Below are 13,044 nucleotides of genomic sequence, written 5' to 3' on the forward strand. Positions count from 1 at the left end.
ATTACCCATAAGCACAGGGACGTTATCGCTGGTTCAGTGACGACTGTGGACAATGACCAACAACACTATGCATAAGTAAAGACCTACAATTCTTGGCTGCTACAGATTTAATTCTCTGTGCCTTCCACTCTAAATGTGAATGAAGTGCATCCCCGTGCGCTAAAAGCGGCAGTGTGAGGAGGCTGCAGCTGGCATATGGACGTCCCTGTCCGGCTACACGAACCATCAGCAGCCTGCTTCCAGATAATACACACAAATCTACTTTAATACAAAGAAATCTTGTATTATTCTGCCCCTTACGTAAAGGGATGAGATTATCGATACGCAGATTAATGAGCATCCAATGGGTGAATCGGCGTAAGGCCCCGCCCCAGCCCAATCCCTCCACCCTGCACCCGCCCATGTGCACACAAGCCTCCAATGAGCCGGATAAAAATAGAAAAGGCCACAATGACTTGCAGTTTAGTTGTTAGATTTTAATCTTTATTGTACTATTTTTTTTCTTGACAATTTGCTAGCGGACATGTGAAAAGTTGGACCAATGAAACATCATCATCATCATCATCAATATTTTTTTAATTACAGCATATCGTCAGACTGCGATAACAGAAGATGTGTTTTTAAAAAATAAAACAAGAAAGAAAAAGAGAATCCAAAGCAAACAGGAAAAGAAAAAACATTTTGACTTTAATATTCGGTGGCGGTTTGTCTTTTTTCCTTTTTTTTAAGTCATGTACACAGTATAACAGTCTAAAAACATTAAACACACAGAGCTGAAGACATTGCAGTGTTGGTTGGGAAGTGGCAGTCCTCAGGGCAGTTTATATACTGTAGCAACATGGTCCTGCTGTACTGTCAAATATCTACAGGGACGAATGAGAAGGGGGGAGGGGGGTGATTGAGAGGGGGACTACAAACCAAAAGGGTTGCCAATATAAACCTAACAGTCTTTTTTTTTTTTTTTTTTTGTTCTTTAAATCCACCTGTCAGGAGTCGGTAGAGACAGAGAGCAGAGTTTAAGGAGGAAAAAAAAGGGTGGTGGGGTGGCGTTAAAGGGGGTGGGGGGGGTGGGGGTTGGAATGTCTCTATTTTTAATTTTTTACAGTTTTCTTTTCTCTCGTAGACAATAAAAACAAATCTCACAGACAAGGAAAGAAAAAAACATGTTTGCATGTGTTGAACGGAGGAGATGGACGGATGGAAAAGAAGGGTTGAATTATTGCTTTCTGAGTAATTATTAATTTTCACTTCTCGTCTACATGAATTGCATCTCGATCTCTCCTTCTCTCTCTTTCTCACCGTGGCCGTCTGCTAACACGTGATTACTCCGTTTATTCGAGAGGAGGGATGAAGGGAGAGAGGAGGAGGAGGAGGAGGATTTTAGGGTCGGGGGGTGAGGGTTGGGGAGGGTTCAGAGCTCCTTGCTCAGCGAATCCCGGGCAGTTCTAATCCTCTTTGTGTGGCCTCACACGTTTCCCGCCTTTTTGTCTGGTGAATGATAACAGAAGAGATTGAAACAAATGTATTAAAAAATAGGCCTTGGAAAAAGAATAATAATAATAAACAGTCATATAAAAAGGGTCATGTGTGTTTAGTGGTTTAGTACAGATGTGGGTTATTTCTGTGTCAAGGACAAACACAAAGCAAACGACAACACAACAGCTTCATGAGATTATAAGACAATGTGACAGAGTGCTTGTTATCATGCTACACAACAGGAAGTCAGACAGTCTCTGTATCACTGCCTGTCTGTCTGTTTGTCCTCTACCTGTATCAGCACCTTTTTTACATTGTTGACCTTAAAACTGGAAGAAATAATCTAACGATCCACTCGTGTCCTCTGGTCACTTCGACCCACACGGATGAGACCACTGAGATGAGACCGTGGGGAGAAGGCTACTTAATCTGGCTTGTTGAAGAGGCTCCGTGACACTTTGATTTTGCCCACTAATCCGTTGATGGACTCAACTCTATTGATGTCTGCTAAACCAGCTTTTCTCTTCCACACCAAACACAGCGCTAACTATTTAAGCTAGAGCTAGTTAGAGCTGGAAGTCGGCCGCCCATTCAGTGCGGCGGTACGAGGGTCGAGGAGGGAGGAGCTTAAGGTGTTTTTATAACTTTTGTTTTAGTGTGATGATGGTGTGTTCACACAAAGGCTTTCATTCTTACCCCGTCATCAATTGGTGGTTTTTTAACATTAAAAATGGACATTAACGCATCTTCCACTTTTTCTGTCGCCGAGGTGCAAAGGCATGAACGCTGACTTCACTGTGCACCTGACTTGCCACTAAAACACTGTCACACGGCTGTATTTTCACTTCAATGAGTTTGTCTTACGTTTTCCTGAGACGGTGTCACTGCAGCTTGGGCTCATTCACATGGAAGACGACAGGAAAGGAAGACTTATCCAGTCGGAACAGAACTGAAAAGCATCAGTTTACAGTGATTTTTAATTCTGTAACCACTTTGGGTTTCAGCAGGAAGGTGCACAGAGCACCATCAGATGTGGAAATGTGCCTGTAGCCCTTCCACAAGTACAGGTTGGTGGTGAAAACTACAAAGTCCATGTAAAGTCTGAGGGATCATGCAACCTGGTGCCTGCTGAACGCTACATGAAACCAGCTGGTTATGTTGTCACGTTTGTCGGCAACACCTGGGATGATGTTTGTAGAGGCCACACAGCCTCACGCATCGTTCTCTCGTGCACAACCTCAGGTTACAGCTGTGGTGTCTGTGTGTTGGACAAAAGACATTTTCAGTCTCAGTTTCATTCAAAACTAAAGACGCAGTAAACTAAATCAGTGAGTCTAGGATTTCACGAGCTAAGATGCCTGATTGTGATGCACAATGTCACGTCTTTATGAAGTCCTAAATCGCAAAGACGCGCAGAATCCACGAGAGATCAGCTTAATTACTAGTTACAAAGTCCTGCAGGGGCGAGTAAGTACAGGTTTTGTGCTGACCTTCATGAAAAGTTGAATTTAAATCTAAAAGGTGCTTTAGTCACACAGAGCTGCTCTTTCTGTAGTAAAGCTGTGCTCATGTCATGTAATTTGTCATAATTACAAGATTCCCACTTGTAGATAAAACAGTTTATGTCACTATTCCAAGTCTTAATTATAACTGGAAATTGAACATGCTGATACATGAGCTGAAGTCCAGTCTTTAAGGGAACCAGACCCAGATATCAGGCCTTGCTTTGGGAAAGTTCACAAATCAGAAATGTTCCCACAGATGACATGAACCTGGCAGCTAAAGATCTGTCAGCTACAACACTGCTGAACGTTGGCTTTGTAATTGCGTGTTTGATTTTCTTCTACTCTCGGTAAAAGCAGCTGCTGGTGTGTCTCCACAATAATTCAGAGTTTTGGCTCGTTTCAGGCCTGGGTGCCAAACGTTACCTGGTAAACAGTTTGGTTTTAGCCAAACTAGAGCAAGAGGCTTCCAGGAAAGTGCACATCAGCAGCAGGACCCCCAGAACTCTCCATGAGTATCTGCTGGCCCCTGTGTGTGATCAAAGCGAGGCAGTTGCTGGACACTGAGCTTCATGCAGCACTCGAACAGAGAGGAGGCTGAGGCTGATAAATAATGGAGGAGGGAAAAGAGCACCTTCTGGTTCACAAGCATTTCACCTCCTGTTGCTCAGCGTCCAGCAGCTCTGAGTGGATCCCAGGTGGGAGCGTGAGAAACGGTCTGAGCGAGAAAGGCAGCTACACTCAGCAGGACATGGGTAGGTCCACTTAGGGGATGAATCTGCTCTGACATTCAGAAAGTATTCAGACCCCTTCACTTTTTTAAAATTTTGTTACGTTGCAGCCTGACACTGAAGTTGTTTAAATGCATTTTTCTCATTAATCAACACCTCATAATTATTTTTTTTCTTTCTTTGTCCTTTCAGTTCATCCCGTGAGTTCAGGGTCACCACAGCGGATCATTGTCCACATGTTGATTTGCACCCTTCCTGATACAACCCTCCCCAATTTCTACTGAGCTTGGACCAGCACTGCACAGTTGGGATGAAATGTTTACATTTCAGGAGACGCAAATGCAAGAAAGAGCAGAAAGGAAGTTTTTTTTAATATAATAGATTTAAGTGCATAGGAAGGTGCAGAAGAGTTTGCTGAGCCTGCAGAGTTTGGTAGTTTGTTCCACCATCGTAGGATCACTGAGCTGATTGAATGAATGAATGAATGAGCTGAGCTTGATGTCTTGGGACCACCAGATGGTGTGTACCATCTGTGTGGAGATGGTACAAAGTTCCAGAAGGACAACCATCGCTGCAGCCCTCCACCGATCTTAATGGCGAAGTGGCCACACGGAAACCTCTCCTGGGTGCACAACACATGAAAGCTGCTTGGAGATTACAAAAAAGCACCTGAATCTCTCAGACTCTGTGGCAGAAGATTCTCTGGTCTGATGAAAACAAACTTTAACATTTTGGCCCAAATTCCGATAGTTATGTCTGGAGGAAACCACTCATCACCCCTATGGTGAAGCTGTGGCTGTGGGGGTGTTTTTCAGCAGCAGGAACTGGGACACTGGTCAGAGTTGAGGAAAGTAAAGTACAGAAATCCTCAATGAAAATGTTCCACAGTGCTCAGCGCCTCAAACAAGTCCACCTTCCAACAGGACAACAATCCTAAGCACACAGCCAAGACAACGCAGGAGTGACTTAGGGACAATTCTGTGAATGTCCTAGAGTCCAGCTACAGCCGTGACTTGAACCCTACTGAACATCCTTGGAGAGACCTGACGATGTCTCACCACAGATGGTCCACATCCAACCTGACTGAGCTTGAGAGGATTTGCAAAGCTGAGCCAGGTGTGCGAAACTTGTGTCATAGCCAAAAAGACTGTAAAAAGTACTTCAACCAAGTACTGAGCAAGTGTGAAATGAGAAAAAATTAATGTGAACAACTGTAGAATCAGGCTGCAACGTTAGAGAAGTGAGCAAAGTGAAGGGCACTGTACCTCCTCACATCAGTGCATCATCACATAAAAGCTGAAGTCGCGGGGGAACAGTGACCAGCTGTGACACGTGGCAGCGAATGTGATGTTTGTACTTTTAGACAATTTCAAAAAAACCTTTTTTTTCAACCATAGCTGCTCTGGGAGTCGCCACCTGAGTCCTTGTTAAATGGCTGTTCATGAACTTGACATTGTAATGAAATTAGCAGGCGTCCAATAACAGCGAGGACGCTCGCTGTCTGTCTCCACTAACGAATACTCACAGCTTATTTCAAGGTGAACAAACACGTATGTAACAACTACTGCACAGTGCAGTGTTATTTAAAGGGACATAGAAACAACCGCATTACTTTAATCATGCAATCGGACGAAAGATGATGGACGTATACGTGTCCACGCGGAGGTTTTGACCTGCATGCGTGTCCACGCCCGTGCTGCTATGTCTACAGTAACTTTACATTTGGCACATTTAAGTGTGTATTTTCACATACTTGTGTTTACCTGTGCACAGGTGTGTGTGTGTGGGTGGGTGTTACTTTATCTAAAGTCGGCGTCGTCACAGCCATTCAAACCGTTGTCGACACATAGCTCCCTCTCTAATTGGTCGGTTGCTGCCGACATCACGTTCTGAACGATGGCCACCGCTGCCTCTCGGAGATCCCTCTTCCTCATCTCTTCCTCCTCATCATCACATTCCTCCTCCTCCTCCCCTCTCCCACTTTCTCCCTGGTCACATTGCTCTGCACCATCCTCACAACGCCCCCCCTCCTCCACCTCCTCCCTGCTAACGGCTAATGCTAGCTCATTCGTTAGTGCTGGTGTTAGTTCTTGTTGACTGTTAGTTTCTCCATCTTTGCTGCTGCTGCTGTTTGGTAGATGGTCAGAGTCCCGCTCGACGTGGTCTAACTCACCGCTGTTCACAGCCGCTGTGGCGTTGATGATCTTGGCGTTGGCCTCCTCTTTCACTCCTCCTGCCTCCTTGCTCTTCTTCACGGGGCTGCTCCCCGTCGTCTTCTCCTCCTCCTGGTGATTGTGTGTGGCGTTCTCCGCTGTGCCATTGGAGCAGCCGTTCTCTCCGTTCGTCACCGGAGCTTCAGCCGGTGTCTTCTCTGCCTCCTTCACTGCCTCCTTCTCTGCCTCCTTCACTGCCTCTTTCTCTGCCTCCTTCACCGCTTCGCCTCCAGTCTCCTCTGCCGGCGTCTTCTCCGCTGCTTTTGCATCTTTGTTGTTGGTTTCTTCGGTTGCCGTGGCAGCTTGTCCGTCTGCGCTTCCCTCAGCTGCTGCCTGTCCTCCATCCGCAGCCTCTTCGTCCTCCTCCTTGGCGCCCTCTCCCAGGTCCACGCTGGTGGACTTGCCCTTTCGCATGATGAAGTTCTTTAGGGAAACTGCACGGCCGAAATGCGAGCGCTTGGCCTTGGCAGACTTGCCATCTTTGCCCTCCTCGCCTTCTCCATCCTCACCTGGATAGAGGAAGAAAGTGAAGGGTTAAGAACCAAAGTAATATCCCTCAGAAATATTCCATTGTGCCCAAGGTTCTGTGTTTTAGTTGCTCATGCAGCCTGAAGCAGACAGTCCCCTAACTTTAGTCTTTACTGTTGACTGAAGCTCCAGCCTGATTTGAATTTCACATCAGATGTTGAATATTTTATTCGAGAGAAATTTCAATTACGTTATGTCCCCCACAGTTAGAAAGCCACTAACTTCTGTGTGTGCTTCCTGGACTGGGACCAAAACCCAATTAGTGCGAACACATCGTCAGCTTCCATGCTGAAGCAGGATAACAAAGAAAAAAACATCTACGCTGCTTCTTAAACACGTCTGCTGGGAGAAAAACTGGACTTGATGGATACCATCGTGCCCACAGAACACAGAGGTCGCCAGCTCATGGTCAGACCTCGTCTGAAGGGTCCCAAGATAAACTGCTATTTAATGAGATGATTAATGATCCAGGAAGAAGCAAATTTGTGTTCAACTTCTGCATTTTTGGACACATATTTCAATCATTTAGCCTGTTATGGCTTTGGACAATTATTTAAAGAATTCTGCTAAGATCTGGGATTTAAGGACTTCTCACCTGAGGCAGCGGCTGCAGTTGTGCCGTCCTCCCCACTGGGTGCGCACTCTGTGTTGGCCCGTTTGGACTTGGGGATAACGCGTTTCTTGAAGGAGGTCCAGATCTCATTGGCGTGTTGTGTCACTGTCCCACCTCCTGCTGTCGCTGCCTTGTCCTCCTCGCCGCCTTCTGCCTTTTCCTTCTCCTCACCTCCCTCCGTCTTGGCCTCCTCTGCTTCTTCTGCTTTAGCCTCTTCTCCCTCAGCCCCTCCTCCTGCTGCTGCTTCCGCTGCCTCCTCTGGCTTCGCGTTGTCAGCGGAATCTTTGTCGGAACCCTTGGCCTTGCCACTGATACCAACCATGGACGGGTCCCTCTTCAGGCCCTGGAAGGTCCAGGAGCGTTTCAACTTCCACCTCTTCTGTCCTGACTCCTTGGAGTCCAGCGTGGAGGAGTCTCCGCCTCCTCCCTCTCCTCCCTCCGCTCCATCTTCCTTTACATCCTCTTCTCCTCCTCCACTTTTCTTGTGCGCCTTCTGAGCCATAAGCTTCTTGAAGGAGTGCCAGCGTGTCATGTGCTTGGTGGTCGCTGAGGATGTGACTTTCTGCTCTTCATCTGCTCCTCCCTCTGCTCCTCCTGCTGCACCTCCCTCCTCTGTGGTGGAGTCTGCAGTAGTGTTAAGTGCTTCTGGATCTTCCAGCCGGTCCAGGGACTTAGAGCGGACTTTTACTTGTTTCTGGGGTTCTGCAGGGGCACCGTCCTTCTTCTCTGTGCTGCGATGGGAAAAGATCTTTGCCACCGGTTTCCTGATCAGATCTCGAACTGTGGTTTTAGTCTCCGCCGTTTTGACCTTCTCTGCTTTCTTCTCTTCCTCTTTTTCCCCATTTTCTGGAGCTTTCTCAATCGCCACCTCACCTTCTGTGCCCCCCTCTGCACCTCCTTCAGCTGCTGCAGCCTCCTCGCCGCCTTTTTCTCCCTCTTTCTCACCTCCATCTGCAGCACTCTCCTCTCCTGCTCCTCCTGCAGCCGTGCTTTGCTCCTTCTTCTTCCTTCCTCCCATCACCTTCCCCAGGCCACTCTTGTTGAGGAAGGAGTCCAGGAACGAGGTCTTGTGCTCAGCAGAAGTCGCGTTGTCTGAGCTTTGGGGAGGAGCCGCCTCACCGCTCACTGCTCCTTCTTCTTCCTCAGTTCCTGCTGCAGCTGTGTCATTGTTCACAGTCTCTTTGTTATTGACCGCTTCGCTGTTGACAGCAACGCCATCTTTATCAACAACTTCACTGTTAACAGTCTCTGAGTTCGCATTGGCATTTTTAGCCGGTTGCTCCTCCTCTATTGGCTTACTCTCAGTAGTTTTACCGTCTTCCTGGACCACTGGCGCCGCGCTGGCCTCCGTCGCCGCCATTTCAGAAAGGGAAAACAAATAATATGAACAAAAAAAGTGTGGTCCTGCCTTCCTTCCTTCCCTGGCCTTCTGCCCTCCTCTTTCCTCTCTGCTCTGGTGTTTCGTTCCTCCCGCTGTGGTGGTGCTCTCAGGTCATGGAGAGCAGGATGGAGAACAGTGACGAGGAGAAAAGACACTCAGCATCCTACTAGTCCTCCAAACTCCTGCTGAGAAAAGAGACAGAAAAGTACGATGGAAAGAGAGAGAGAGAGAGAGAGAGAGAGAGAGAGAGAGAGAGAGAGAGAGGAAGAGGCACAGATGGTTAATAGCCTGAACCAACACCATAGACACTCAATTGGTCTGGTCTAGACTGTGCATTGAATGGCGAATGAAGTGAAGCATACTGTAATAGAGAATCTCAGCGGGAAATGCAACACAATTATGATGTTTCCCAATCAGTGACTATTCCACAATTCACAGCCTTTGTGATTTGATGTGGGACACATGCTCCTCGTTTTCCTTTCTGATTTCAAAATGTAAGTCCAGTAGCAGTATAGGATCCTCCAAGCTGAGTGTGAACTTTAAGTCATTCCAGTGACCCTGAGTGTTCTGTCCCATCCAACTCAGACATTTTAAACACATCAAGCCCACTTAAAAAGGCACTTGAGCAGAACTTGGCATCGTCAAAATAAAAGCACAATGTCCTGTTGAAAATGCCATCCCCAGTTATGTTACGTCTATGACAGAGCTCCTCCAGAGCAACAAAAGACATTACACAAGTTGCTGTCAAAGGCTGCGTATGACTGTGATGAGAAAACTCTGTGGACTCCCCCCTTTAAACACTGCATTAAAATGGATGCATATACTGTAAGTGATAGGAGCACGGATGGGATTGAGTCATGAATTATTGAGTGTTTGGAGAGTTTCTGCATAACGTCGGCCAATGTAGCACAAGTGAATGTAGTGCACATGTTTAAACTTTTCTCAGGAGCATCACTTCATCAGCCCACAAAGCACAAATGTGACTGTTTGTCTGTTCCTCCTTAGTTTCTGACTGTGTGTGACTTTGAGCTGTGACACGCTGTAAATCTTTAAAACACACTTTACCAATGCACTAGCTGAGGAAATAGCGTATATTTGTGAGGGACTATTCTGAGCTGCGGAATAATCCACACTTGGTGCTCTAGTGTTTTAGTGAGTGCATGTGGGAACGAGTCCAAATAAACCACAGTGCGTGTGAAACGGCTCACAAATGTGTTTTTAATTGTTCCTGGACAACAATGGAGCTGTGTGGCACAGCGAAATACGATACACGAGGCCTGGATGTGCACATAGTATCTGTTACTATAGGATCACTGCATCTGAACCAATATTGGCCAATAAACAATGTGATGGAAGTGTAAAGAATTACACTACAGTTCTCCTAACTTGTCTGACACTGGTCTTCAACCGGGGTTTTTGCTTCGCATGAAGGAAAGTGGAGAATATTCCAGGTGTGGTTGTAACACCATTAGCAGAATTTAATGAATGAATCAGCCATTAAAGGAATCTGTGAGTCAGATGTGGAGTAACTGACTCTCAGCTGTGTGAAAGTGTGGAGAGTCCAGACGTTTAGTCACTCACTCCCAGAGGAGGAGGTGAAGCAATGAGTGAGTCAGACCGAAGGAGGCAGACGCTCAGGTGGACGGGCAAGCGAGGGAGGAAACGGCAGCCACATACATGGAGAGAGCGAGGTGTAAACACATGCATCACATGCTCCAGATATCCTCGCAATGTTGTGGCCACGACTGACTGACTGACCAGCTGCTTACTGGTTGACTAGCTGCCATATTGGCTGCCTGGGAAATGGGGTGGCTGACTGACTTACTGCCTTATTGGATGATGGACGCCCCTTATCTCTTGACACCTGTCAATTCAGCTGTCTGGCTGATTTGCTGGCAGATGACTGGTTATCTGACCGAATGACTGTTCGGCCACATTCAGATAAACAGCCTTGTGTGAAAAATCCCCTTCGCTCCCTTGGGTAAGACCACCAGGTTTGCTGTCTGCCAGACTGCCAGCGCAGACAGCTCCAGAGAATAAAACAAGAGCTTATCCATCAAACAATCTGACCTTAGCTCGACATTGTAATTTGCACAGGCCAATCAAATACATGCACACCCAAGTTCCAAGTGAGGGAAGCACGTTTACACATTTCACCGCAGTTTCCAGATGTGCACTGCAACCTGGAACTTGCCTGGGCTTTATCGGAACGAAGCTGTCTGTGAGAACGCTAATGTCCAACTCAGTTGGACTGCACATTAAATTTACTTTACCCTGACAGCCCGCGGATACAGTCTGTGTAATGTCTAGTAGAGCCCCTTTAAGACCTCTTCTATGATGCAACGGGTGCAAAAGGAGAAGAATACAAATGTTTGGGTGTAAAAAGGAGGAGTCATTTACATGCAAACGAAAATTGGAAAGATGATGAGACTCCAGAACCTCTTACAACACGAGCCGACCCTGAAAACAGACTCTTTGTTGTGCTGCAAAATTATGATTTCATGGCAGTCAAGGCAGATGCCGCTCACCCTGAGCCTGGTTCTGCTGGAGGTTTCTTCGGTTAAAGGGAGTTTTTGCTCTCCACTGTTGCTGAGGGCTTGTTCAAGGGGGAGTCGTTGGGTTTTCTCTATACATCTTTATAGTATTGACTTTATTCTGTAAAGTGCCCTGAGATGACTTTGTTGTAAATTGGTGCTAATGAATAAAGTTGAATGGAATTGAATTCCACATGGCACCTCGTGCATCATGCCCCGCCTCCTGCATGTCCTAACTGTCACCAACTGGCCTAAACCAAACTTTGCATTTCCAATGGATGAGAACGTTTTCGAGCTGACAATCACCTGTTCAGTGCTACATGTTTGATAGTCCAGAGATTCAGGTTATGAGAAACAGCTTAACAGAGTTTAACTATCCGGCAGGTCAACATGACATTACGAGCGTTGCAGCTATCAGATGGCCAGAGAGGAAGTTGGGGGCAGAGAGAGATGGAATATCTTTCAGCTTTCAATGAATAAAAGTAATAGAATCTAAGTGACGTTCAGCAGGCGCAGTAAATGTACACAGTAGTCTCAGTGACACCATCACACACATACGGCATTTTACGCTTTCTGCACTTTCTGTTTGATTTTTCCTGCTGTACTTGAATAATTTATCTCTGGCTCAACATGTTCAACTCATTACTTTGTGTTTGTAGTTGCAACAGACGACAAACGTTTGTTCAGACTCTGTCGATTACAGAACACTACATTTGTTTTTTCTATCCTCTATTCTAGTTTTTGACCTTCTGAGCTGTTTGCGGTTTCTGAACTGATCCTAAATTCTGCAGACGCTCAGTCCACCTCAGACCTGCAGTCTGAGATGGTCTAGGGTCTCAACCCGCCTCCTCTCACGCCTGTCAACCATTTACCTTATGTTGTGATTCTTTTTAAGAGCACTCTCGTCTTTAAAGCCAGGATTCTGTGCACGTGTGGATTCAGACGAAGCTTTCTGGGAGTAAAGTGTGTGCACAGGAAGCAGTGGGGTGATGAAAAATGTAGTCTAGACCATCCAGGTGACCGATCGTCTCAGTCAGGATGTGGAGATTAATCAATCAGCTTTAAACTGATGGTTTGATAATAAACAAATGTGAGCTTCACTTTCTACCTGCATGTTTGAGGCACATTCAGCTACACAAGATGGAGATGCTCTGTCTTTTGTTTCCATTTCTTCATTTTGTTTTTGTTAATGCCTGATTACGCATCAGCAGCAGCAGCTGAAGAGGAGTATCGGCGTGTTGGATGTGAGGCTGAAGATCTGGGGTGCTGGAACAGCATCAGACAGAGGACGACGACAAAATGGAGGGAGGGAGGTAGGGAGGGGGTTCAGGATGGGAGGAATGCTGCAGACGAGCTGATTGTAAAGTGTCTCTCTCTTCCTTTCATTCTTCACCTCCATCCGTCACTGTCTGTCTCCCTCTCACTTCCTTATTTGCCTTCCTTACCTCTGTCTGTCTCTGTCCACCCGTCTCTCTGCCTCCTTTACACCTTTCTTTCCTCAGTCTGTCTTTTCCCCCACTTCTTCTCTTTGTCACTTTCCCAGTCTCTGTCTCTCTATCATTGTGTTTATTACCCTCTTTGTGTCATTCCTCCATCTCTTTTCTGTCTGTCCTCTTGCTCCTTTTCATTTTCCCCGTCGTCCTTTCTCGACATCTTTTTTGGCTTTGGGTCATTCTTGTTGTTTTGCACGCGATGCTTCTCTCTCATTTTTCCTCTCTTTCCTTTGTGCTTCTGTTTCCTCCTGTCTGTCAGTCTGCATGTTGTGTTTTCATTGCTGACGTCCTGTTTATGACCTTTCAGTCTGTCTGACACTGTGCTCCAGTGTCCCAAATTTAAAAAAAAAAAAAAAATCTTATCAGAAAGCAAAAATCATAGATTACTGCCGATCAAACATTTGTGCCACCTGAGGCTGCATTACAGCTGTTGCAGATGTGGGTGGAGTGAGTCATCAGGGTTCCTGTACCCTGCAGAACTGTGGAGACCACAGAAGGCATCCTGGGATAGAATACTTATTGTGAAAGGTCACAGTCTGGTTTATTGTAATAGATACTCAATCTCATTTATAG

General features: G+C 46.3%; 1 protein-coding gene across 4 annotated transcripts in view; it reads right to left on the bottom strand.

Annotated features, from left to right (window-relative positions):
- Positions 1-461: 461 nt before the first annotated feature.
- The window catches only part of si:ch211-137a8.4 (cylicin-2), a 28,719-nt gene continuing 16,136 nt past the window's right edge, over positions 462-13,044 (bottom strand). For 2 of the 4 annotated variants that reach the window (XM_067507350.1, XM_067507352.1), the window contains exons 2-4: positions 7,046-8,626; positions 5,883-6,431; positions 462-1,488 (exon numbers count right to left, since the gene is read on the bottom strand). In XM_067507350.1, coding sequence (XP_067363451.1) covers positions 1,466-1,488; positions 5,883-6,431; positions 7,046-8,423 — 1,950 coding nt within the window. In that variant the 5' untranslated portion in view covers positions 8,424-8,626 and the 3' untranslated portion in view covers positions 462-1,465. Of the gene's footprint in view, positions 1,489-5,882; positions 6,432-7,045; positions 8,630-13,044 lie in introns of all 4 variants that reach the window. The other 2 variants (XM_067507349.1, XM_067507351.1) reach the window with 1 other exon arrangement.

Source organism: Channa argus, chromosome 6 (genome assembly GCF_033026475.1).
Source record: "Channa argus isolate prfri chromosome 6, Channa argus male v1.0, whole genome shotgun sequence".
Lineage (NCBI taxonomy): Eukaryota > Metazoa > Chordata > Actinopteri > Anabantiformes > Channidae > Channa > Channa argus.